Here is a 26,010-nt window from a genome sequence, read left to right as displayed (position 1 = left end):
TAGAACAATATTAAGATGAAGACATTATTTCTGTATAAGGTGGAATTGTGGGAGTTCTAATGCCTTCTTTTGCATCCTTTCATATTATGCAAACATTAAAATGTTAAGGGTATTGCTTTATAATAAGCAAATCAATAAAGAAAGAAAATGATTTTAAACACACAGACCTAGAAACTTAGGATAAAACTAGCATAGAATACATGAAAGAATAGAAAATAAATCTTTAAATACATTTTGGAGGGAAAACATAGAAGAAAATATGTTTGGTTTTATAGAAAACCTGAGTTCACAATTTTCAAAGATCACAAATATTTGAAGTTTGCTTTCTATGCCATACCTAAGTTTATTCCCAGGAAGACTAGCAATAATGCATGGAAAAATCTAGTTCAGAGCCTGTCCCATGATGGGTTCCAGATAATTGGAAGAAATCATAATATCTCGGGGCTGGGGCTGGAGCTCAGCAGCAGAGTGCTTGCCTAGCATGCATGAGGCACTGTGTTCAATCCTCAGCACCACATAAAAATAAACATATAAAATAAAGGCATTCTGTCCATCTACAAAAATAAATATAATAATAATAATAAATTATAAATTCTCTATGTAGAACAATAGTTCTCTATTTTAGAACAACGGTTCCCAAAACTGGTTACATAGAATTATTCTTTAAAAATCACAGAGTCTCCTAGGAAGTGTCCCCTCTTCAATATCAAGAGTTTTATTTAATGAAACCCCAGGAATCCACATTCCAAAAAAGCTCTCCACATTATTCTGACGTGGCCAGCTCAGTACTGGGCTGTGAACCACTGTTCAGAAACCAATTCCACAATATGCTCAGTTTGCTATGCAGAAAAAATTAATAGAGTAAGCAATACTTATATAGTTACTAGTAGCAAACAATCCTATCCTATAAGATAGTTTCTCCTATTATTTTCCATTTTATCAGTGGGTAAACTGAGGAACACAAGGATTAAGAAAGTTGAGATCCCATGGCAAATAAGGGCAAAGCAGATTCAACCCAATGCAGTCTGGCTGTAGTCAGTGCTAATGACAATTCAGCTCACCAACTTCTGGAAGTACAGGAATAACCATCACCAAAAACACCACGTAATTAATAAAGCCCACTATACTGGAGGAAATAAAATCAAAGGCTCCAAATGGAAGAACTGCACTGCAAACCTTGTAAAGTACAAAAGGAAATCACGCACATCTGCTTCACTAATTATACAGCCTTCTCTGCTAATGTACTTACCGTCTGAAGAAAAGCAGGAAATGCTTTCACAGGAACACTTTTGTGAAAGGACCTAGCCTAAAAAGGAAGGGAAAAGAAAACTGGTTTGAAGTATTTTTACAAATAAACACTCTCCTTCTGAAAGTGAACACAAAGCAACACCAGCAGTTTAATAACACAACTAAAGGCCTCTCAAAACCAAAAATAAACAGCTCATTTCCTGCCAATTAGATTAGTTTCCAAAGCATAATGGACTTGAGAGAAAGTGGCTACTACACTATATTAAAAATTCCATTCTTTCTTATGTATTGACCTTGGCATTTTCCAACTAACTTATAACATTTTATAATAACTCTGGCCCTTCAGTGCTGTGATAAAGGGTAAACGAAGAAATACTTGCATAGTAAATTCTAGCACCTCCTTAGCTTAGAGTGACATTATCTCCCATTTAGATGAATAGAAAATCCTCTTAAGTGATTCCACACAGACAAATTAATGTCCTTGGGGCATTTTGCAACTTTTGCACTTCATTTTGTACTTTTTTTTTTTTAACTTAATTCCCTGATAAGTCAAGTATCAACTATTCATCCTGGAATTCAAAGGCCTTCACACCTCACCTCTAATCTCATCTATCCAACTTCACTCCTTACTACTCTGGCTATGAACACGTGGTCTAAGACTGATGCCTATCATTCTGCATTCACCAGGCCCACTCTTATCCCTGTCTTTACTCATAGTGTTCTTTACACTAGGAAGAGCACATACTCACCGCCTCCACTTCCTTCACTGCACTTTGGGTTTACCCCCAAAGTATACTAAAATTGGTCAAAGATAATCCATGCTTGTTCTCTTCAATCTCTCACCACCAAGTAATACTTTGCTATTCCTTTCTTCCCTAAATTTTCAGTATAGTAACTTAGTTTTCCTGTTTCTTTAACTATTCTACCTTTTCCTTCTTTCTAATAAAGGTTCTTCTCTTTTCACTTTATAAATGGAGGAAGGCCTTAAAGGTTCTCTGCCCATCTCTTGTCTAAATGTATATTCTTCTTGAACCACATCACTCAAAATTAGAGCTTTAACTGTAAGCCTTTCATATGGATGACTCCCAAATCTATTATCTCCAGTCCCGACCTCCTTTTAAAGTCACGATCCTGAATTGTTCAATAGCCCATCTCCCAAAATGCCCTCTAATCCCCTTAAATTCAATTACGTGCAGCAGCTAGTCAGAAGTCTAAAGATCAGCATGAACCATATCACTGCTTCTTTACTGTGTTTATTTCTGAACAGCACCATTATCATCTATACTTGAACTTTTCATGCAATCTTTGACTTTCCCTCTTCCTGATCTTGTCTCAATCCAATGAGTTGTCAAGTCTCATTGATTCCACTTCAGTTATGTACATGTGTGTATAACACATAAACATCTACTCTCTTTAAATCACAATTGTTCCCTCTCCTAAGTAAGTCTTCTAACTGATTTCCCAACCTCCAAAATGTGTATTCTCAAATACTGCTGGCAGTTTTCTACTGTGCAACACTAATGCCACTGCTTTACTTGATGATGATGATGAAGGCTAATTCTATTGCACTTATTACATGCCAGGCGCTGTTATCAACTCTTCATGTAAGTTCACTCATTTACTCAAATAATTCTTTGAGCTAGGGGCTAATATGATCCTCTTTTACAGATGAGGAAGCTGAGGCACAGCAAGGTTATAGTCACATGATTAGTAAATGACAGACATGCTCCTTTGCTTCTCAAAAGCCTCTGCAGCTCCCTAACTTTCTGTTCATCCACTGTTCCACACTTACTTTCTAGGACTGGATTTCATAAAACCTACAAACCAATAGTTTTCAAACCTAGCTATTTAAAAGAATTTGGAAATTTAGTACCAGTCCAGGTTTACTGTACCCATATCCAGGAAGTAAGGCATAGGAGTTGCTATTTCCTAGGCAGGGTAGATGTCCACTGACTAGGACTACTCAGTTCCACATACAGGTCCAGGGCTTTCCTGCCTCTGCAAATCTATAGTGTTCTCAGATCTTACCTTAAACTTGGCTAGTCTTAAGTATTTCTCAACTAAAGTCCCATGTATTTTTTTTTAATATTTATTCTTAAGTTTTAGGTGGACACAATATCTTCATTTTACATTTATGTGGTGCTGAGGATCGAACCCAGTGCCTCATGCGTGCTAGGCGAGCACTCCACCACTGAGCCACAACCCAAGCCCCAAGTCCCATATATTTTATCAATACTTCTGTCATGGCAGAGAACTGGGTTACATTCTTCAAGAAATTTAAAAAAGCTTAAGACAAAGTCTTTAACCTCGAAGAGTTTTCAATCTAATTATTTATTTAATAAATACATGAGTACCTATAATGTACTGGGCACTTTAGATGCTGAACAATACAGCACAAACCAAAGTCGTTTACATTCCATAAAGTAGGGGGGGCAATAAACAAACACACTTTTCATGTCAGAAAGTGAAAAGTGCTAATCTGGGTAAGGGGACTGGGGGTAATGAAAAGGGAGGATGTTATTTTAAATAAGCTGGCCAAGAAATATCTTTCTGATAAGGTGACATGTAAGCACTGACTATAAAGAGTAAGGTGGAGAGGACAGGAAACAGAAAAACAGGAAGTAGAAAGGCTGAGGTGCACATGTAAATGATTAAGTCTTCAGTATCCACAGAAGGCTAACTCTTCAGAAGCCACTGAAATCAAGCAATGGTACAGGAGCTTTGGTACGGAATAGCATGGAGATAAAGAACACAGTGTCAAGAAAGACAGAGTAAACAGCATTAAATCCCAAACTGAAGACAAGTTCAAGACTGAGAAGTCTTAGAAGAAAACTCTTGGAGAATATCTAAAGTGGTATGTAGGAGAAATCAAGAAGCAATTCAGGAGCCAAGTTAGAGAATCAAGGGAAGACAGAAAGTTTCAAAGAAGAAAAAAGGTCATTAAAAAAAAAAAAGGTATTAAAAAGGAAGAAGAGTTAACAAGAACAAGAATTTTAAAAGAGCCATTATACCTGTAATCCCAGTAACTTGGGAGGCTGAGGCAGGAGGATCATTAGTCCAAACCCAGCCTAAAAACTTAGCAAGGCCCTAAGCGGTTCAGAAAGACCCTAGTTCCAAATAAAATATTAAAAAGGTTTGGAGGGCTGGGTTGTGGCTCAGTGGCAGAGCGCTCACCCAGCATTTGTGAGGCACTGGGTTCAGTCCTTAGCACCACATAAAAATACATAAATAAAAAATAAAGTTGGGCTGGGGCTGGGGCTCAGCAGTATTGCACTTGCCTGGCATGTGTACGGCACTGGGTTCGATTCTCAGCACCACATATAAATAAATCAAGGTCTATCAACAACTAAAAAAGAATTTAAAATTAATAAATAAAATAAAGGTATTGTGTCCATCTACAACTAAATATATATTTATACGTGTGTGTGTGTGTATGTATTCATATATATAAAAAGCAGTGGGGATGTGGCTCAGTGGTTAAGCACTCCTGGTTTCAATTCCTGGTAACAAAAACATAAAATAAGGAGCCATTAAATTTGGCAATAAGATTATTTACTAGCAACTGTTTATTACAGTAGAGAGAAGACAAATTATAACAGGATGAGCATGCCTGTGTGGGAAGAGTCTAGGGGTAACAATGAATTACAAACCACTTATTCAACAAGTTTAACTAGGAGAGAAAAAGAAGAAATAAAAGGTTTCACGGGCTACCTGTAAATTTAGTAGCAACAAACCAGAAGATTAAAGGGGCAACTTAACAGGAAACTGAAGCTAAAGAGGAATCACTTCGGCTTGGGAGTTTGAAACCAGGCTGGGCAACATAGTGTGACCGCATCTCAAAAAAAAAAAAAAAAAAAAAAAAAAAAAAAAATTCAAAGGGTTGGGGAGCAGGTTATCAGAGACCCAAACTGAAAACACCAGTGGGGGACTGCTGAGGATGCAAAGTCCTTGGAAGGAAGGACAGAGACACCAGCAGCCATGGCACATGGCAAGATACCCTGTGAACAAAGCAGAGGAAGCCACATACAAAAGTTCAGGCTTGACTTAGTAAAGGGTGCACTCATCTGCTGGCAGAGGGAACATGAATTTTCTTTTTTAAGTGGGTAAGGTTAGCCGGGCTCCGTGACACATGCCTGTAATCCCAGCGGCTTAGGAAGCTGAGACAGGAGGATCGTGAGTTCAAAGCCAGCCTCAGCAAAGCAAGGCACTAAAGCAATGCAGTGAGACCCTGTCTCTAAATAAAATACTAAATAGGGCTGGGGATATGGCTCAGTGGTTGAGTGCCCTGAGTTCAATCCCTGGTACCTAAAAAAAAAGGGGGGCAACATTTACAATAGTCCCTGAGATAAATTTACTGGGAATTTAATGAAAAATGGAACAAAGACTGACTGCTAAGGTAAAAATACCAGAACAATGTTCTAGAAATAGACACATCTTGAAATGATAATTTCCTAAATGGTTTTCAAAAAAGACGCTACTTACATGCTTTAGGTGTAAGTGTGCCTGGCTGGCGATGTCATATATTACATCCCTTACATTTTTATTTTGGTTCCTCCGTAGAAAGTCCTCTTGTGAGACACCATGCTATGTATGAAAATATACATTATATCAGAACTCTATAAGTATACTTAAAACTAGCTTAACCCAAGAAAACAGCTGAGGATAAGGTTGTAATTCACTAACAGAATATATGCTTAGGATATGTGAGGCATGGGGTTTGATCCCCAGAAAAAAAACAAGGAGACTATAAGTGATAGAACAGTATGGTATATATAATATAATGCCTATTTTCTAAAAACTAAATATATGTATGTATGCATATCTGTGTGCACAGAGAGAAACACACACACTGCTGGAATATGCAATAAGATGTTAACTAACAATAGTTGTAGGAAGAACAAAATTACATAAGCCAAAAATCAAACACGTAAGAATTTTATTTTATTTTTTTAAGAAAGAGTGAGAGAGAGGGAGAGAGAGAGAGAATTTTAATGTTTATTTCTTTTAGTATTTGGCGGACACAACATCTTTGTCTGTATGTGGTGCTGAGGATCGAACCCGGGCCGCACGCATGCCAGGCGAGCGCGCTACCGCTTGAGCCACATCCCCAGCCCACGTAAGAATTTTAAAATCAAAGACAATAAAGAATCTCACATAGAAAAATAAAGTTCTGAAGAATAACATTTTAAAATTTGGACTGGGCTGGGGGTGTGGCTCAGTGGTATAGCACTTGCCTAGCATGCATGAGGCTCTGGGTTCAATCCCCAGGACTTAAAAAAAGAAAAAAGACTATTTCCTCTAATAAAATAAAGAACAGGCCAAGGCAAATACTAGGAATAATTACTGTGATTGCTTGGAAGGGAAGGGAATAAAGCATCAATTTGAAGCTACAAAAAATGAAGTTCTCTAGACCTTCTTACTCAGCTCCTCCAAAGACCTAACACACCTAACAAATTAAATTCTGACTTGATTAACTCTGGGGCAAAAAAGAGGAAGAACATTTGCAGGAAGCAATCAGTTTTACTTTCAAATTGGAATAGACTAAGCAAGAACCAAGAGATAACTTCACTCCATGCATTCCTGAGGTAAATTATTAGAATGTGCAAATTTCAGCCTCACCTGCATACAAATATCCATAGGAAGGAATACTTTTCTTCTGCTACCATGATAGGGTGTTGCTCTCAAGCAGGTGACAATACCTTGTGCTTTTCCAATGTGACTTGCAGCATGATCTGCATGAAGGTCCTTTATACCTATGATTTTGGAAATGAAACATGGCCATTCTATTCTTTTTAAGTGTGTGACAAATCAATACAGAAACAGCATAGAGAAACAACCTAAATATATTAAAGTAGATGTTTGTCCTATTTTTTATATATGAAAAACAGGCTTTAGGCAGAACAAACTAGGCAAAGAACAAGTTGACCATTTTCCTATTAGCAGGTATCTGTACCAAACTTTAAAATGTTTTCCTCAAACTTCAGCACACCAAGAACACACTTAGAATTTTAATCAGTTATCAAAGAAAAACAGTACAAGTCTTCCATTTTTTCTCTTCTGTGTAATTTCCATATGACCTCATTTAAAATATATGCTTTACAAACATTCTGCTCTTTGCTTCTTCCTTTTACTGTAACGGCAAACATCACCAGGGGTGCAGGCAGAACAGGCCTAGGAAATTCATTGGGGACTTGTATTTTTTCTTTTAGGGGGACATAAAATATATAATCTTCTTTAAATGAGATAGTATTATCCTCAGGCCAAATAATTTCCTCATTACAAGACATCACTAATTTGGAAAAGTCAGAGGAGGAAAAGAACCATCTAAAAAATGTTTTAAAGAGAAAGGGAGGGGCGGGGTTGTGGCTCAGCAGTAGAGCTCTCACCTCGTACATGCAGAGACCTTGGGTTCGAGCCTCAGCACCACATAAATAAATAAGTGAAATGAAGGTATTGTGTCCAACTACAACTAAAAAATACACATTAAAAAAAAGAGAGAGAGAGAAAGGGAAAGAAAAATCTCATTAAAACTTTTATAAAGACAATTTTCTTTATTTTTTTTCTCCTTTTTAAATGTGGTCAAATATTATTTACTGGGAAGGAAGCATCAAGCTACAGGACTTCCAAATTATAGGAGATGCTATAGTAAAAAAGTAAAACTCTCAGCAATTATCAGATTATAAATGATAGCATTCCTGTGAAGTATCTAAAGTGCCTTTGTGAGAGCCTGAGTACTTGGAATAGTTTGTTTGCAAAGGAGAATATACATATTCCCCCTTTGCTGTTAGAAAAAAAAAATGTACCTTTATAGATAACACAAAGAAAAATTTCAGTGCTAAACTGGTTAGACTGTCACATTAGGAAATAGTGAAATCTGAAAAGTGTTTTATTTGAAAAAAGAAATATGAAATGGAAAAACAACTTACCCAATATTTCTAGTGTTAAATAAAGAAGAGAGCTCTGGGTGTTTTCAGCATAATTTTCAAGTTCCTGGATATTACGATATGCTTTGTCATCTAAATTTTTTTCCTACAAAGAAAATGCAAGTAAAGTTTGTTTGTTATCTATATTTTATATAGAAAATTGCTATTTTTATCCTCAAGAACTATATAAGAGTATCATTTAGCATATTTGTTTAGTAGGCAGTAAGATATTTAAAATAACATTAATTAAAATATTATAGTACTGCACATTCAATACTTACAAATCAGCTCTCGAAATAAAACTCAGGAATAATCTCAGTGCACAAATCTCCACAGACATGGGGTTGGCTTAATTTTTAGCTCCTCCTAAAGCCCAAAGTAATAAAAGACCTTGATTTTACTGGGTGGGTATATGGTAACTCTATGTTTAACTTTTGGAAGAAATGCCAAACTGTTTTTCCAAAGCAACTGTACCATTTTACATTCCCACCAGCAATGTATGAAGAGTTCTAATTTCCCCACATTCTCACAAATACTTGTTACTTCTTTTGTATTATATCCATCTCAATGAGTATGATTAGGATTGTTCATTTATTATAGTCATCCTAATCATGTGGGATCTCATGGTGCTTATTTGTGATTTTATATCTTCTTTGGAGAAATATCTACTTGAATACTTTGCCTGTCCCACTTTTTATGCATTTGCAAATTAGTTTTTTACTTTGCCTCTTTTCAAATTGTCTTTTTGAGTTGCAAGAGCTCCTGATACATTCGATACTAGTATATAACTGGAAAATATTGTTGTTCTCTAAATTTTCATCTTCTTGAAGTATTTGATTTTGATGAAGTCCAATTTATCTATTTTCCCTTTTTTTGAATTGCCTTTGATATCCTAAATAAAAAAATCATTGCCTAACCTAAAAATACAAAGATTTATACCTATGTTTTCTCCAGAGTTTTGTAGTTTCAACTCTAGCATTTAGGGCTGGGGATGTGGCTCAAGCGGTAGCGCGCTCGCCTGGCATGCATGCGGCCCGGGTTTGATCCTCAGCACCACATACCAACAAAGATGTTGTGTCCGCCGGGAACTAAAAAATAAATATTAAAAATTCTCTCTCTCCTCTCAACTCTAGCATTTAGGTCTCTGATCCACTTTGTTAGTTTTCATGTATAGTGTGAGATAGGGGTATGGATTCTTTCTTTTGCATATGGATAATCACCATTTGTTAAAAAGGCTAATCCCCCCTCCAGGAGTACACACACACACACAAAAAAAAAAAAAAAAAAAAAAAAAAGAAGTTATTTTTTTCCCCCACTAAATTGTCTTACCCTAGGTACATGTATGATGACACAAAATGGTGAGACTCTACTTTGTGTACAACCAGAGAAATGAAAAATTGTGCTCCATTTTGTGTACTATGAATCAAAACACATTCTGCTGTCATGTATAATTAATTAAAACAAATACATCAATTTAAAAAATAAAAAAAAAATTCACTCTTGTCACTCACCTGACCATAAATAAGTAGGTTTATATCTAGACTCTCATTTCTATTTTATTGATCTATATTCTTTATCAATACAACATAGCTTAGTTACTATAGCTTTATAGCTAAGTTTGAAAATCAGGAAATGTAAGTCTTGCAACTTTGTTCTTTGTCAAGATTGTTTTGGCTACTCTAGGTCCCTTGCACTTTCACATGAATTTTAAGTTGAGTTGTCAATCTATAAAAAGCAAAGAAGCTGTAATTTTGATTTTTGTCAAATCTGTAGGTCAATGTTTGATCTCAGTCCTTTACTTTTAAATATCTTCCCTTTCAAATGGCAAATGTTACTTTTCATTAAATAAAAAGGTACCTCTGTCTTAAGTTTTCTCATTTTATCTTGTAAAAACAAAAATACCTTAAAAACAGATTTTCGTAATGCCTCTCACTCTGTGGGTTAACTGAGCAATTTCATTCTTAATGATAAAGTCATCACCCAAAACTCAACTCTAAGAATATACTACAGGATTCCAATCACTGGAATTGTCAGACTTACTTTCTTCCCTCTGCTATTTGGACACAGATCCATGCATTGGGATGTACATAAAAGTATGCATATGACTACTTGAGTAAATGATATTAAGAAGTTATTAGGGCTGGGGATGTGGCTCAAACGGTAGCACGCTTGCCTGGCATGTGTGTGGCCCGGGTTCAATCCTCAACACCACATACAAACAAAGATGTTGTGTCCGCCGAAAACTAAAAAATAAATATTAAAAAAAAATTCTCTCTCTTTCTCTTAAAAAAAAGAAGTTATTAGTAATTTTTAAGGTATGATAATTGTATGGTAGTTATGTTTTTGAAGTATTTACATTTTTAAGATATATATGTATTTGAAGATGAAATGGTATGTCTGGGATGTACTTTAAAATAATATAGTGGAGGTTAATGGGGGTGGGGGAAGTTGGTAGAATACAGATGCAACAAGATTGGACATGTGCTGGTAACTATTAAAGCCAGGTGAAGATACATGAAATTATATTACGGTGTTCTATTTTTGCAAAAGTATGAAAATGCCCAATTAAGAAAACCAAAATAGATGGGTGTGGTGGTGCATTCCTATAATTCCAGTGACCAGAGAGGCTAAGGTAGGAGGCTTGAGGAGAATCATAAGTTTGAGGCCAACCTCAGCAACTTAGTGAGACCCTGTCTTAAAATAATAAATAAAAAGGACTGGGAATGTAGTTTAGTGGTTAAGTGCCCCTGGATTCAAACCCCAGTATCACAAAATAAAATAAAATTTAAAAATTAAAAAAAAAAACAGAGTGCAGTTGTGCATATACAGGCCTCTGCCTATATACCTGTCTTTGCCTATGTGTCTCCAGGTGTAAGAACAGAGAGACTAGGGTAGTGGAATATAAGGATGAAGGATGAAAGGATGAAGGATAGATAAAATGACATAGTTCTCTAAAAACTTCCTTCATCTAAAATATTAATACACACATATTTCCTCCCTGAAGAATAAGCTATAGGATTAAAAAAGAAAAAACCTTAAGACTTGGACAATTTCAACTTACTCTTTCATCAATGATTTTCATAAGCCATCTTTTAGTCAGATTATGTCTTTTGACGGCCTAAAAGAAAACAAGAGTGTTGTTAAGTTTTTGGAAAGTATTAAAATTATTTAGTCTAATTTACGCAGATTAGACTAAAAGACAAACCAAATACAAAACTAAGTAGCATTTGTAATAAGTCATCACCAGATAAGATATCAGTGTTAGAGAAGTATCACTAGAAAGCATTTAGAAACATTTCCAATCTCTCTCTTTCTCTGCTTCCCGGCTGCCATGAGATGAGCAGCTTTGCTCAGCCACACCCACAGAGATGTTCTGCCTCACAAGCCGTCACAGCAATAGGGCCAAGTGACTATGAACTAAAACCTGACACCATCACTCACTCAAAGAAAACAAGTGCTCTGCCATGAGGATACTCAAACAGTCCTACGCAGAGGTCTAAGTAGTACAGAACTGAGGCATCCTGTCAACAGCCACATGAGTGACCCAACTTGGAAGTACATCTTCCAGGGCCTCTGTAATGTGCAACCCCATAAGACTCTAAGCCAAACACAACCAGTGAAGTTGCTCCTAGATTTTTTTTTCTTTTTTGGGGGGGGATAGAAAGGGGTTCTGGGGATTGAACCCAGGGGAGCTTTACCACTGAGTTACATCTCTAGTCCTTTTTTAAATTTTGAGACAGGGTCTCACTAGTTGCTGAGGCTGGCCCCAAACTTGAAATCCTCCTGGTTCTGCATTCCTGAGTCACCGGGATTTCACGTGTGTGCCACTGTGCCTGGCAACAACATTTATTTCTTAAAATATGGATGTTTAGAAAAATAGACACCTAGTTTCTTAAGGTTAGAAGCAAAATTTGACCCTGTGGTAGTTATTTTCCTCTTGCCCACTCCATTCATTGAGAATTCTAATAAGGTTATCAGAAGCAGAGATAAAAATTACATAGGAAGAAAGGGGAGACAGAAGGTTGAAATGTCATCTCACAATTCCCTGTTCCACTTATTTCCTAAAATGTTAGTCTTACAAAAGACATCAGTGATGGAACGTTTTTTTCTCTTCCACACCTCCCACTGGAACACAGCTAGATGATCATTTTCTCAAAAGTAAACATAAAACAAAGTTATCAAAATTTAAACACCTCTGATAATAGAAATTAAAATAAACTGAGGCATCTAAAAAAAAACCACTTCCAAGATAATATTTCTAATACTTTTCTAATAAATGTCTTGCCACCCCCATACTATTAGTAATTTAACAATTCCACTTTCAAATAAAAACAAGAATTAAATACTGAACATCTCTATTTGTGAAACACTTTGATGTCTATGTTTATACATTATATACAAGTTTTCCCCCATAGGATACAGATTTTATTTAGCAAAACTAACCACTTCTCTAAAAATGAAAAGAGTAACTAAAACTCCAATGAAAATACTCTTCAGGGAAAACTGTTATATTACCAAGTAATATACTCCAACGGCAAAGAACCCACCTTGTACCCAGATAGTAGTCTTAAAATAACTCCCAACAAAGGAATCACAGTTCAAGAGAAATGTGTGCTTCCAGAGTTGGGACAGGGAAGGTTTAAGATAATCCCAGAATATCTTATTGTGCCAGAAAATAAGAAAGTGTTTAAAAAAAAAAAAAGATGGAGGGATGTTATAAGGATAGAGATGCCAATTTGAAGGGGCTCCCACTCTGGGAGAGCTCTGGGAAATCTGAACACCAAAATGATTAAATCCGCTAATGAATTATAAACCACTGCAAACAAAAACACATAAACACACACACACACACACACACACACACACACACACACACACCAGTAATTAATAAGAAAACAATTAAATATAGGAGAGTAAGAGCTCATATCCATTGCCAATTGATAGATGTAAACAGAGTGCTGGAGTTGAAAAATTATCTTTTTGGAATTTTTTGTTTTGCAATACTAGGAATTTAACTTGGGGCCCTGCACATAGTAGACAAGCTCTCTACCACTGAGCTATATATATATATATCCCAGCCCTCCCACCTTTTTTTTTTTTTGTCATTTAGTTTTTATTCATGATCATAAACTTAACTCTGCAATCCAGCTAGACATGGGAGGAAAATAAAATATGGAACCTAAAGAACTGCAGCGAGAGCACAAACATTATGGGATACTGCAAACAGATGGGGTAGATGGGGTACTCTCCAAAGCTACAGAAGGAATGGTTCGGTGGTTAAGATAAACAGAAGTCTAAAGTGTTAGAACTGTGCACAGTCAGTATTGGTAATCTTACTGGTCTTGCCATTCCTGGATCCAAAATGCTCCATGGTTTCCACAATGTTCATGCCCTCTCTCATCCTCCCAAAGACCACACACTTGCCATCCAACCACTCAGTCTTGGCAGTGCAGATAAAAAAACTGGGCACCATTTGTGTTTGGCCTAGGGCTTGTATGCTTCAGGATGAAATTCTCATCATCAAACTTCTTCCCATAGATGGACTTGCCACCAGTGCCATTGAGGCATGTGAAGCTACCACCCTGGCACATAAATTCTGGAATAATTCTGTGAAAGCAGGAACCCTTATAACCAAATCCTTTCTCTCCAGTACTCAGAGCATGAAAATTTTCTGCTATCTTTGGAATTTTGTCTGCAAACAGCTCAAAGGAGACTCGACTCAAGGGCTCATCTTTGATGGCAATGTCAAAGAACACAATGGAGGTGACTGTTGGGAGTCGTCCCGGCTCCAAAGATGGCGCTGACTGCACTTCTCTTCCAGTACTAACTTTCCCATCACCTGAGACAGTGGCGGGAAGAGCCGCCCAATAGTGAGCCCTGCTGACCCTCATGATCCTTACCCACCAATCAGAAAGTGCCCCGTGCCAACTGTTAAACCACCCCCGGCTCTATAAATGTGCAAAGCTATTCCTCAATAAATGGGCACTTCTCCGACAATGAGCCTTGTCCAGTCTTTCTTTCATTGACCATGGCTGAGAGAATGACCACAGGCAACAGCGGCATGTAAAAGTGCTATCCCAGCCTTTTTAAGTTTTATTTTGAGACAAGGTCTTGCTAACTTACCAAGCTGGTCTTGAAATTGCAATCCTCCTGCCTCAGCTCAGATTACAAGTGTGTGCCACTATACCGAGCTGAGAAATTATCATTTTGCAACCATAATGATAAAGATTGAATATATAAGAACCACCAATGACAACTAAGTTTAGGGGAAAATTTTTGAGGAGGAGCAGGATATTTGCAGAGTTTTAAAGCATCTCTTCAAAGTTGGCTATTTAAGTTGCAAAGAGGATTATAATAAGAGTAAAAAAAACAGAAAACATCTTGACTGGGTAATCAAAACTAACGATGCCAATAAAGGAAAAATGGACAAAGTATCCTTCCAAATATGATCCCTTGAGAAGGACCTATCACCTATTAAGTTCCAGTCAAGAATCTATAACCTAAATACAATAATAAGAAAACATTACACAAATCCAAAATGAGTATTCTGGGAGGAAAAATAGTGGGAAGGCTATATTTAAAAAACATCAATGTCAGGATGGGGATATAGCTCAGTGGTAAAGCACTTGCCTAGAACACACAAGGTCCTGGGTTCAATTCCCAAGTCAATGTCATAAAAGACAAAAGATACAGGCTAGTGCAATGGCTCTTGCCAAAATCCCAGCTACTTGGGAGGCTAAAGCAAGAGAATCACAAGCTCAAAGCCATCCTGAGCAACTTAGTTAGCCCCTATCTCAAAAAAACAAACCTGAGCAAAGCTTAGTGGTAAAGCATTCCTGGGTTCAATCCCCAGTACTGCTAGAGAAAGAGGTGGTCAGGGGGAGCAAAGAGAGATATATAACAACTAAATACTTGACCCTAGATTGGTTCTTATACTGGAGGGGAAAAATGCTATAGTGGACCTTATTAGGTCAACTAACAAAATTGTAATATGAATGGGAAATTAGACAAAAGTGTTATATAAGGGAATATCCACATTCTTAGGAAATACTGAAATGATTTAGGTTAGTGTCATAATGTAAATAACTTAAATTTTGAGTTAGAAAAATGAAATTATGAACATGAATATATATACACATTCACATATATGTGAATATACAGAAGTGGGAGAGAGGAAGAAGGAAAAGAGAATGCTCATCAATGATTTTAAAATGAGATAAAAATGTTAATATACCAATATAGGTAAAGGATATAAAGATGTTCATTGTACTATTTTCAATTTTGTAACCTTTCTGAAAGTTTGAAATTACTCCCAAGTAAGATTTTAAACATTTTTTGCCAGATCAACACTAAGTATAACATAAATATAGCAGTGAAACATTAAGTCTTAGGGATATTCTATACTTCAACTAAGACTCATCATATACAATTGATACTAGAAAGTAAATGGCAGCATGCTCATCAATGCACATGAATGTAACAAAAATGTAAGTATAAAGAATGGGGCCAACAATGCCTGGTGGGAGCCTGATAGAAGCTAACAGGGCTGTGTGTGTGAAGTTGGTTCCAAAATGTTCTGAGCACTACTATTTTCTCTCAGGACTTCCCATGGGTTCTCTCCCAAATTCCAGAAGTCAGCCAATCAGTCATTAGACTCCTGTTCTTGTTTTAGTTTATATGTATCTGAGTGGGTTAGGCATATTTGATCTTTATTACTACACCATTTAGTGCTATTCTTGACATGTCAGAGTACTCAATAAATATTTAATCAATGAAAAGTCAAACTCCTATTTACTTAAGGATGAAGCTATAACAGTTGCAATTCCATGACCACAAAATATGGTTCTGTCTAATTCTGAAAAAACTTAGAGATCATGGTAAAAGAATGAATATTGAAAAAGAGCTGAATAAAGTATCAACTTTGGAAAATAAAGCCAAACTGAATAAAAATCTTGATTCTAAACATAAATTCAAACTACAACTCATATTCATACACAGAGAAATGAGTACCCTATCTAGAATGTATAAGAAATTATAAATATTCAACTATTTTGTACCCTGAAAAATATCAATGGAACAATACAACAGAAAACTGTTGGAAGCCATGTATGAATTATGGGTTTGTCTGAGCCATCACAAGGCAGGGGGGTTGCTTTTCTGTGAACTCTTGGTGTGAATCCACCAGTTGTAGATTGCTCAGATTAAAGCTGACACTTTACCTTAGCTCACAGCCCTAGGTTCAAACGCAACCCCCACCTCCCCTAAAGTGGATATAACTTCCCTAGCCCCAAACAACTTGTTTTTCCCATCTTTATCTTGTTTTCCTTAAGAAGCCTGCCACACTGAAATCTTTTGATGTATTTTCCCTTAAATAAATAATTTGGGCCTTTTTTCTTGTTCGATTTCAGTTCCTATCAGGGCTGGAAGACCCACCAGACCCCAGCTCTCCGGACAACATAATATCATTGCCTCCCCTCTAAAAAGGACCTGACAATCTTCAAAGAACCAATGGGAAGTTTTACTGGATCACAATGAGCACACAGTTCAACAGACTGGTAAGAGGCAGAGAATATTCAACAAGAACAACTGCTCTGGACACTACCTGCTTCTTTCAAATATTCATATTAATCTTATGATAGGTCACTTTGGAAAGTCAGCCAATATTAATCATCATAATTTAAGCACCTTGTGTTGGAGATATAGCTCAGTGGTAGAGCACTGCTTGACATGTTCAAGACCCTGGGTTTGATCCCCAGCATCACAAAAATAAATAAATAAATAAATAAATAAATAAATAAATAAATAACAAGTGCTTATTAAAATTTGACAAATTATCGATCTAAAATTGATGCATACATAAGCATACTGTAATTCAGATGTATCATCTGTTTTTTTAAGAGACACTAAGGAAAGATAAATTTGCATTAAAGGAATTTCTGATCTTCTACTGTATTTCCTGAAAAAGGCCACGAACCTTTGATGCAGTCAACATAAACCTGCACTGCAGTCAGGTTTGTGTGTAAAATAATCAATAGGGTTTCTGGAATTTAGAGGAACTTTTCTTTCTACTGGGTAATCTGGTTGACCTTGAAGTGGGACAAATAGAGGTAGTAAACAACTAGTCTAATACTCACTGCTTCCCATCCACTCTTTCTTCTGAGTCCCCGGTGTGGGGGTCTGGCTTTCCATCTTTACTGGGGCTCTGTGAAGTCAATCTGGAGCCCAGAAACCAGGCCTGTCTCTGCTGGTGCACAGACCTGAGAAGAGGTGTGTACCACTGTCAGGTCTGTTGATGGCTCCTGTTACAGAAACCCTGTTCTGGCACTTATCATATTACAATAGGGACACAGATCAGTGACAAAAGACATCTAATTCCCTTCCTCTGTGCATAATTTATGCATGTTTCTAAATTATGCCTGTTTATGAATGAGGAATCCATATACTTGTTTTAATATAAAGCCATTTACTCTATACATCTAGCAATACAAGTAATATTCTAGTCCATAGTATCTATTCTCTTAACACCTAACAATTAGTGAGCAATTTTATTAAACTGGACAAGGTAGTTTTAGGTTTGTGTTTGGGATATGCTGAGAGCAAGTCTCTCTTCACAAAAAAAATTAACACTATTGTTCTAGAGCACAGAGTGTGCATTAAAACACTGGTACAAGGAGCTGTTGGGCAGACAGAACAGAAAATTTATCTGCCACTGCATCAGAATTCCCAAGGATTAAATTCTACAAACAAATATGGAAACGCCTATGCAATTTACAATATAAAGAGACCACATTCTTTTTTCCTTTAATAAATAAATACAGCAAAAACCTGTGCAAATTATCAGTGAATGATTTTAAATACTTCTACCAAGAAAAAATAAATAAAAAATAAATTCTTCTGCCAAAACTAACACAGATCTAAATATTACATGGGCCTAAGAAAATTTTCAGGATTCTACTATCATCACTTCTACCGAAACTGTATCCAAAGTAGACTCATAAATTCTTATGAATCAAAAGCAATAATTTCTTTTTTTACCTTCCACAGTTCAATGGCCACTGGCTGATGTGGTGGATTGTCATGGTATATTTCTTCCACAGTTTTTTTCCAAAACTGCATTCGCATCAGTCCAATTGCTTTTTCAGAGACTGAGTCCTTGATCTGTAAATAAGGTTAAAAACTTTAATACACTGTCAACACTCTGAAAGTACAGTATTTATTAAAAAAAAAAAAAAAAACCTGCATATGTAGACAGAATGATTGAGCAAATGGTGGAGGGTGGATTTCTTGGCAAAGTTTAGGGTTCAGATCCCGGTGGCATGTAGTAAGCACAGCAACACAGCAGCAAAGGTAATCCTTTTAAAAGATGACTAAGAGGGGCTGGGGTGTGGCTCAGAGGTAGAGCACTTGCCTAGCATGTGTGAGGCACTAGGTTCAATCCTCAGCACCACATAAAAATAAATAAACAAACAAATAAATAAATAAATAAATAAGGTATTAAAAAAAGTGACCAAAAGATGATGTCCCTCTCTGCTCAGGATCCTCCAATGGCTGCCCATCTCATTCAGAGTAAAGGTCAAGTGACTGCAGTCATCTCCAAGACCTCAACTTTCATTCTCACCTTCTGTGCCCTCCTTTCCCTGCTATCCACACTGGCTTTCTATTCTTTGACTCTATCAGGCGTGCACATGCCTTGGAGCCTTTATACTTGCTGCTCTTTCTGCCTAGAACACCCTGCCTACCTACTATATAATACACTCCCTCACTTCCTGCAATTTTTTGCTCCAATACCTCCTTCTCAGTGAGGTTTTTCCTGACCACTACATAAAATAGGAAACCTTGCTATGCTCAGTTTCCCACTCTCCCCCTTGTCCTGCTTTACTGTTCCCCACAGAACTTGTCTCCTCTGATATATTATACATTTATTTGTTCATTGAATGCAGGAACTTTGCAAATTTTATTCAATGCTATACCCCAAGGACCTAAAATAGTATCTAGCATATTTTAGAAAATTAATTCTTGTTGAATCAGTGAACAAACAAGTACATACAAAAAAGTAGCAAGATGCTTCTAAAAAGTGACAGCGGATTCAGAGGGAACACTGAGGATTTATTAAAAATGGAATTTTAATCACTGATAAATTATAGTGGAAGACCACAGTGGTGACTGTTTATAGCTAAACTGTGACTGACTTAACATGCTGATGTGTAGTTTAAACTTGAGAAAGGACAACACATGACATCCAGGAATACTTCAGAGAAAAAAAAAAAAAGCCAGTCTCATAAACACTACAGATTCATAGTTGTGAATCTCAGTTTTACCTTGGTGCTATACTCACATCCTTTTATTCATTCCTTGTTCACTTCCTATAATATTCAGCAGAGAAACTGTACCAAACTTGCCATTCTTTTCAAGACTCCAGTACTTTCCTGCTCCTTTACTCTCAATATCTGAACTCTCCATTCAATTTACTGAGTAGACAAATGCCATTCTACTTAAACTCCTTCATTTCCACTCCTCATTTCAATTTGTTTTTTATCAGTCACATACATACTCTACATTTGAAAAAAAAAAAAGAAGTCTCCTTCCTTTGAAACTTTTAAGACAAAAATGAGTAAGCATGCTCTAAAGTCTGAGTTTGCTAAAATTTCTTTCATCCTCACTTCACATTAAATTTATAATATTAATTTTAAAAGTGTTTTAAAATCTAGGCATGAGGGCACATACCTATAATACCAGCTACTTGGGAGCCTAAGGCAGGAGGATTGCAAGTTTAAGGCCAGCCTAGGCAACTTGACTAGAACTTGTCTCAAAAACAAATATTAAAAGGGGGTGATGGGCTGGGGATATAACTAGACACTTGCCTAGCATGCATAGGCCCTGGGTTAAATTCCTAATACAGACCAAAAAAAAAAAAAAAAAAAGAGGGAAGAGATGTTAGCTCAGTGGTAAAGTGCCCCTGGGTTCAAAACCCAGTATGTCTGTGTCCCCCCCCCTCACTTACACACACATATACACACACACACAGCTGAAAAATTTCCATATACATATAGATTATGTAATTTGAGAGAATAAGCAGTAATGCTCTGATTAACTTAACAGATAAATGTGCAATGTTAGTTGCATAGTTTTGTAATATCCTCAGAAAATAAATTTAAAATTCCAGTATTTATTTGTTTTATTTGTTTACAAATAAAATTTGTAGAAAAATTAAGTTTATCAGCTAGTTTTATTTTTGGTATTGAATTAAACCTAAATAGTTAATAAAAAAAGAAAGTACCATCAGGGATCTAAAATACATCTAATATAATAATTACAACTGTATTTCTTTAATATAGTTATATTTGTTTAGTATTAAACATATCATCATCTTGCAAATAACAGTTTAAGGTATTTTAATACCAGCCTGAGCCAATTCCACATTGAAGGCTCTCAATGCAAAAGCAGAACTTCGGGATTCGGCAGGGAGCAGCAGGGAACATAAATAAGTTTCATAATCTCGTTTCCTGTAACAAATAGAAAAAAAAAAGGTAGTTACTCTTCACTTTTCAAACTACACACAAATATGGACGAAAATTAACTGAAATCAATGAGGCTTTCATTCAGAACAGTTCTGACCTTTCTTATCTTGTCAATTATTTCTAATTATAAAAAAAATGTACCTGCTCCCAATCTCAGGACAGTTAAAAAGAAATTTCAGTTTATTATTATTGATGTAGTACTTATAATTTTAATTGTTTCACAGTCACTTTGCTTGAAGTAAGAATTTGAATGAGCTACAAAAGAAGAAATCAAGAAAATACTTTATGCAGTATTGGTATAAATTCAGAGTTCTTAATATAGAGATAAATAAATCTGAGAAATAAGACATGGAAACCAACATAGGACTGTGTGTGCACAATTTTCCAGCAGCATTTGCTTAAACAACCTAGAAGCAATATCCTCTCATACTCCCAGCATCAGTGAACATACCAAGCACCCTGGAACTTGTTCCTAAAACCGTTCTCCACTGAAAGAACCTAGGGGTCCTTAGAAGAACAACTCAGGGCTGGAGTAGGAAAATAAAGGACAGGACTGAAACATCTTCTTGAGCAGAAAGATACCTTTAAAGAAAGGGGGAGATGTGACAAAAGAACACAGAAACTGGCTTGGCCTAGTGTGCAAAAACTTGAGCATCAAAAAGAATAAAGACAGCTGGAGGTAATGGTATATTCAGGAGGCTAAGGCAGGAGGATCACTTGAGCCCAGGAACTCAAGGTCAGTCTGGGTAACATAGCAAGATGATATAGAAAAAAAAAAATAAAATAATGGCTAGGGATGTAGCTCAATGGTTAAGCACTTGCTTAGTTCACAGGAGGCCCTGGGGTTAAAGTTTCAGCACAGGAAACAAAAACAAAAACAAAACACTGAAACACATGTATTTTTAAAATTCCCTTGCCTAATCAAATCCAAGGTAGTTTAGTTATTCTAGTATCAGAAGCCCTTGAGACCAAGTACTTTTAAGACATGATACCACTTAGAATGCTGACGTAGTAAAAGCAAGGCCCTGGGTTCATCCCTAGCAGGGGTGGAAAAACAAAACAAAACATCAAAAAACGAAACCTTTATGCCAATGTGGGTGGGTGGAGTGGTAAGCCACTGGTCTCTATAGTCAGACCTGGATTACAAGGCAGGCTCAACCCACCTCCACAAATATTAAATAAAGAGCCATTCTTAAATGCCAACCCTTTCCCAGAGCTACCAGAAGAAACAAAACACTTCAAGTCTCTGACTTCATTAGGCTATTCTAGTGAACCTCTTTCAAATTACCCTAAACCCCATTTCCGTCAGATAATAATGACTTACACTGCACTTAAAGTGCCCTTAATTATGTGCCAGGCACTGTTCTAAATGCTTTCTCACAACCCTAAATGGTAGGTCTACATTTGTCCACCACAATTTATAACGGGAATTAAACAATTACCTATAAACTATTTTTAGTAATGCACATCGGCAGAAAGAACACAATGTAAACTATTGTTAAAATTAACAGCTAGCTGTTATGTGAATAAAAAGGGGTATGCATGCAAAAAAACGAATGTCGGTTAAAATCAAGGTTCTGGCAAGGTGATAGGTGTGGGCAAGCGAAGAAATTTTGCCACGATTTAGTAGTGGCCCATGTGAATGTCCCTGTCGCCTCGCTCCCTCCACGCGCGCGCACTCGGACGCACCACAACGCACACAGCCCAGAGAGACACAAGGAAGGCGTTGATCCCCTAGCCGGGGCAGGACACTAGCCCTAACGGCGACCACCTGACCCCAAGGGCAGCTCTACGACCTGCCACCGGGGCAGGCCGGGCTGGCTCACCGCAACAACTCCAGGCAGTAGTGGTCAGTGCCCGAGACGCCCGGCCCACTGGTTGCCACCACGCTCCTCCGGGTCACCGCGGGCCCAGGGAGCCGCCGCACGCATGCCCACATACTACGGGGCCCCGGCCCGCTGCGACACAGACTAGGGATGGTAAGCTGCAGCGGGCGCCAGCCACAGCCCACCGTGGAGGCAGCCATGACACTGACGCCGCGTGCCCTTCGACCCCGCGCCGGCGGCGCGCAGCGACGCCCCCTGCAGGTCCAGAGGCTGCCTAGCAGCCGGAGAGGGCAGCCTCGCAGCTCGGCTCAGAGAAGAGCCAGGTGGCGCTGTGGTCCTCTGCATCTGGGCCACCGCGCTCCCTTCCGCAGGTTCCGGGAAAGCCCAGCCCAAGTCCGGCCGATTCCTCCGGGCTACCCCTCCCACATCCACTCAGGGAACCCCCGTATTCCTCCCCGCAGCACCTGAGTTGTGAAGGATGCCTTCTTCTTAAAGGAGCTGCCTTGCCCTGTTCTCAACAGGGGAGCTCCTTTTTTTTTTTGTCTTTCCACATTTTTTATTGGTGCACTATAGTTGTACATAATGATGGGGTTTGTTGTTATATATTCTTGCGTGCACACAATATAACAATATAATTTGGCCAATATCACTCCGCAACACTCCCCTCCGGCCACCCGTGGTCTCTTTCCTTTTCTGATCTCCCTTGGATTTTATTGAGATTCTCACCACCCCCACACCTTACTTTTCCTTTTCCCTCTCTCCGTATATGAGAGAAAACATACGACCCTTGATCTTCTGAGTTTGGCAAACCGGTGCACTCTTGGCACTTTGGGAGCTGCAGCACCTTCTGGAAGGAACTGTCCTGCACATTGCTAGATAGAAGTTTGCCATTCCCTAATGGCCGGCCGGATATGGTGACCTCCAGAAGCCCACACACATTCCCAGAGGTTGGGAACCACTGGTCACCTTCCTTAGGGAGAAAAACACTAATGGTCACTATCAGTCAGCCACTACCTGTAGCTCACCTGCTTGTTGATTGCCTCTCCCACTGCACTCCCTGAGGGTGGTTTCATCATTTTATTTCCTGCTTTATCCCCAAAGCCAGTCCTTTGAACATTATAGAAACTGATTTGCCTCAGTTCACTTAAAGGTAAGGTCAGATATGGTCCAAGTATTCAAAATGTCTGTATTATTTTATTTTTTTAATATTTATTTATTTTTTAGTTTTCGGTGGACACAAATCTTTATTTTATTTGTATGTGGTGCTGAGGATGGAACCCAGGACCTCACGCATGCCAGGCTAGCGCACTACCGCTTGAGCCATATCCCCAGCCCACTGTATTATTTTAGATTGGTGTTTGGTGAGGAAAAAAAAAAAAAAAGAAGGGCAGGCTACAAGCCACAGTCTGCTTTTCTGGGCCCCCAAGGACCAACATTTAACTCCAAGAAGTCCGAAAATTCTCAATTTAAACCTTAGGTCCTTATGAAGATGTGTGTATAGAGGTAGAAAGATCAAGTATATTTTTATAGATTTATAACTTTTAAATATTTGTTCACATGGTACATGGACCTCCTTTGGTATTCATACTCTCAGACCCCTTAATTTTTAGTTAACTGCCATCACTGATCTGACCTAAACCACCAGCTGCCTATACCTTGATCCCAGGGACTCCTCCTAGCTCCAGTTTGCAATGCAAACTATTCTGTGTTGCATTGCAGCCATACTGGTTCTTTCTAAAATGTGCATCTGATCGTTGCCCTTTCCTACTTGACAACCTTTACTATGTGTCGGATACAGTCCCTTTATGGTGTAGCCTCAATTTACCCTCAGCCTCAATTCTGCCTATTTGCATTTGTGACTGTAGCTTAATGTTTGTTTAAACCAAAGGACAGCACCTTGTTCCCTGGACCTAAGAACCCCTTCACCTAGCTTTGGATTTCCTCTTTGAAATTGCCTCTCTTAGGCCTATACATTAGCCCTGCTCCAGCCCTTTTTGCAATAATGTCCTCTCTTCTCTCTGAGCTTGTCCTTTAGCTCTGCTAGATACATGCCAGTGTTTTCAATACTACAATTTAAATCCACTCCACTAAAAAAAAAAAAAAAAAAAAAAATTACCCATCCACATTTTCATTTTGATCTCCTGCCTGTTTTTTTTTTCCATCTTGACATCTTGTTATTGCTTCATAGTCTACATGTCTGAAAACCAAATCAAACGAACTTTCCTCCTCATCATTTTATTTGAACAGTGTCCCCCCTCTCACAATCAGTAGAAACACTTCTGAATCATCTTTGCATCTTTCCTGTTCTGTATCTAGTATAATCTATCTGGTCCTTTCCTTCACATATATGCATGAAGATTCTCCACCTAATTTTTTTTAAATAATATTACTTTTGGTTGGATATGCAATATACTTAATAATTTTGCATCCATGGCAGCCTAGCTGGTGCAAAAGTACCTGGATTCAGATCCTGGCTCCACCTCCTATTGCTTCATGACCTTGGGTGAATTACCTGCCTTTTCTTGTACCTTAGTTTTCTCACCTATAAAATGGAAATAATGATAGAATCAACCTCACAAGATCACTATGATAATTAAGTAAATTAACACATCTAAAGTAACTGATAAAGCACCCAGCCCATAATAAGCACTCATCAAAAATTAGCTATGTAGGGAAAACATTATGAAAGGCTTTTCAAATGAAGAAAAAAAGGTTGTTGGTTTTCTTTAATAGAAAACCAGACAGAGTACTGGGGATGTGGCTCAAGCGGTAACGCACTCGCCTGGCATGTGTGGGGCGCTGGGTTCGATCCTCAGCACCACATAAAATAAAAATAAATATGTTGTGTTCACCAAAAACTGAAAAATAAATATTAAAAAAGAAAACCAGACAGAGTCAGCATATTTGCCTCTGTGGTGTATGTACATTGTCTTTGAGCTATTTTACAGGTTTATTTGTTGTTGTTGTTGTTGTTTGTTTGTTCTTGTGGTACTGGGGATTGAACCCTTATTTTACAGTTTTGGAAGTTATAGTGACCATAATAAAAATTATTCTTGCTCATAAATATGCAAATTGTGCTCAATGGAAATTCAGTTGATTATTATTCTATGACTATTGACCGGTTTTACCAGTTTAAGCAGATTAATTTATGTATCCCTGACTGCCTATGTATGTCTGGTACCTTGGGTACTCCTTTGAACTAGTTGTAACATCTTACTGGTTCCCTCATTAATTAGTTAATGAGTTGAATGAAATGTTTGATGTAATGTATTCATCTTATATCTGTATGAAAGTCACGATTTCATAGCATTTAAAAATTATTAACAGCTTCTTTAGCTATTCCATTGTACTTCTATTATCCAGTTTCATATATTTCTGAAGAACCTGTTTCACTTATTTCCTAATTAGTCTAGGCCAAAGAGTCTATGTTGAAAAATACAACCATTTCTCACCGTCAGATATGAATACTAAAGGTGATATGAGCCTAAAGAGATA

At 37.5% G+C, this 26,010-nt stretch overlaps 1 protein-coding gene and 1 pseudogene across 3 annotated transcripts in view; both read right to left on the bottom strand.

Annotated features, from left to right (window-relative positions):
* Nucleotides 1-22,738, bottom strand: part of NDUFAF6 (NADH:ubiquinone oxidoreductase complex assembly factor 6) — a 28,636-nt gene extending 5,898 nt beyond the window's left edge. Inside the window, exons 1-8 of one of the 2 annotated variants that reach the window (XM_081265599.1) lie at nucleotides 22,516-22,738; nucleotides 20,575-20,674; nucleotides 18,207-18,329; nucleotides 11,233-11,289; nucleotides 8,175-8,277; nucleotides 6,868-7,001; nucleotides 5,731-5,832; nucleotides 1,250-1,306 (exon numbers count right to left, since the gene is read on the bottom strand). In XM_081265599.1, coding sequence (XP_081121725.1) covers nucleotides 1,250-1,306; nucleotides 5,731-5,832; nucleotides 6,868-7,001; nucleotides 8,175-8,277; nucleotides 11,233-11,289; nucleotides 18,207-18,329; nucleotides 20,575-20,674; nucleotides 22,516-22,715 — 876 coding nt within the window. In that variant the 5' untranslated portion in view covers nucleotides 22,716-22,738. Of the gene's footprint in view, nucleotides 1-1,249; nucleotides 1,307-5,730; nucleotides 5,833-6,867; nucleotides 7,002-8,174; nucleotides 8,278-11,232; nucleotides 11,290-18,206; nucleotides 18,330-20,570; nucleotides 20,675-22,515 lie in introns of both variants that reach the window. The other variant, XM_081265600.1, reaches the window with a different exon arrangement.
* On the bottom strand, nucleotides 13,350-14,654 carry LOC308633143 (peptidyl-prolyl cis-trans isomerase A-like; annotated as a pseudogene). Its single transcript has one exon. The product of its transcript is annotated as a peptidyl-prolyl cis-trans isomerase A-like (transcript).
* Nucleotides 22,739-26,010: the final 3,272 nt, after the last annotated feature.

The sequence above is a fragment of the Spermophilus citellus genome, assembly GCF_964194105.1.
Source record: "Spermophilus citellus genome assembly, chromosome: 14".
Lineage (NCBI taxonomy): Eukaryota > Metazoa > Chordata > Mammalia > Rodentia > Sciuridae > Spermophilus > Spermophilus citellus.
This window is presented reverse-complemented; position numbering and strand designations above follow the sequence as displayed.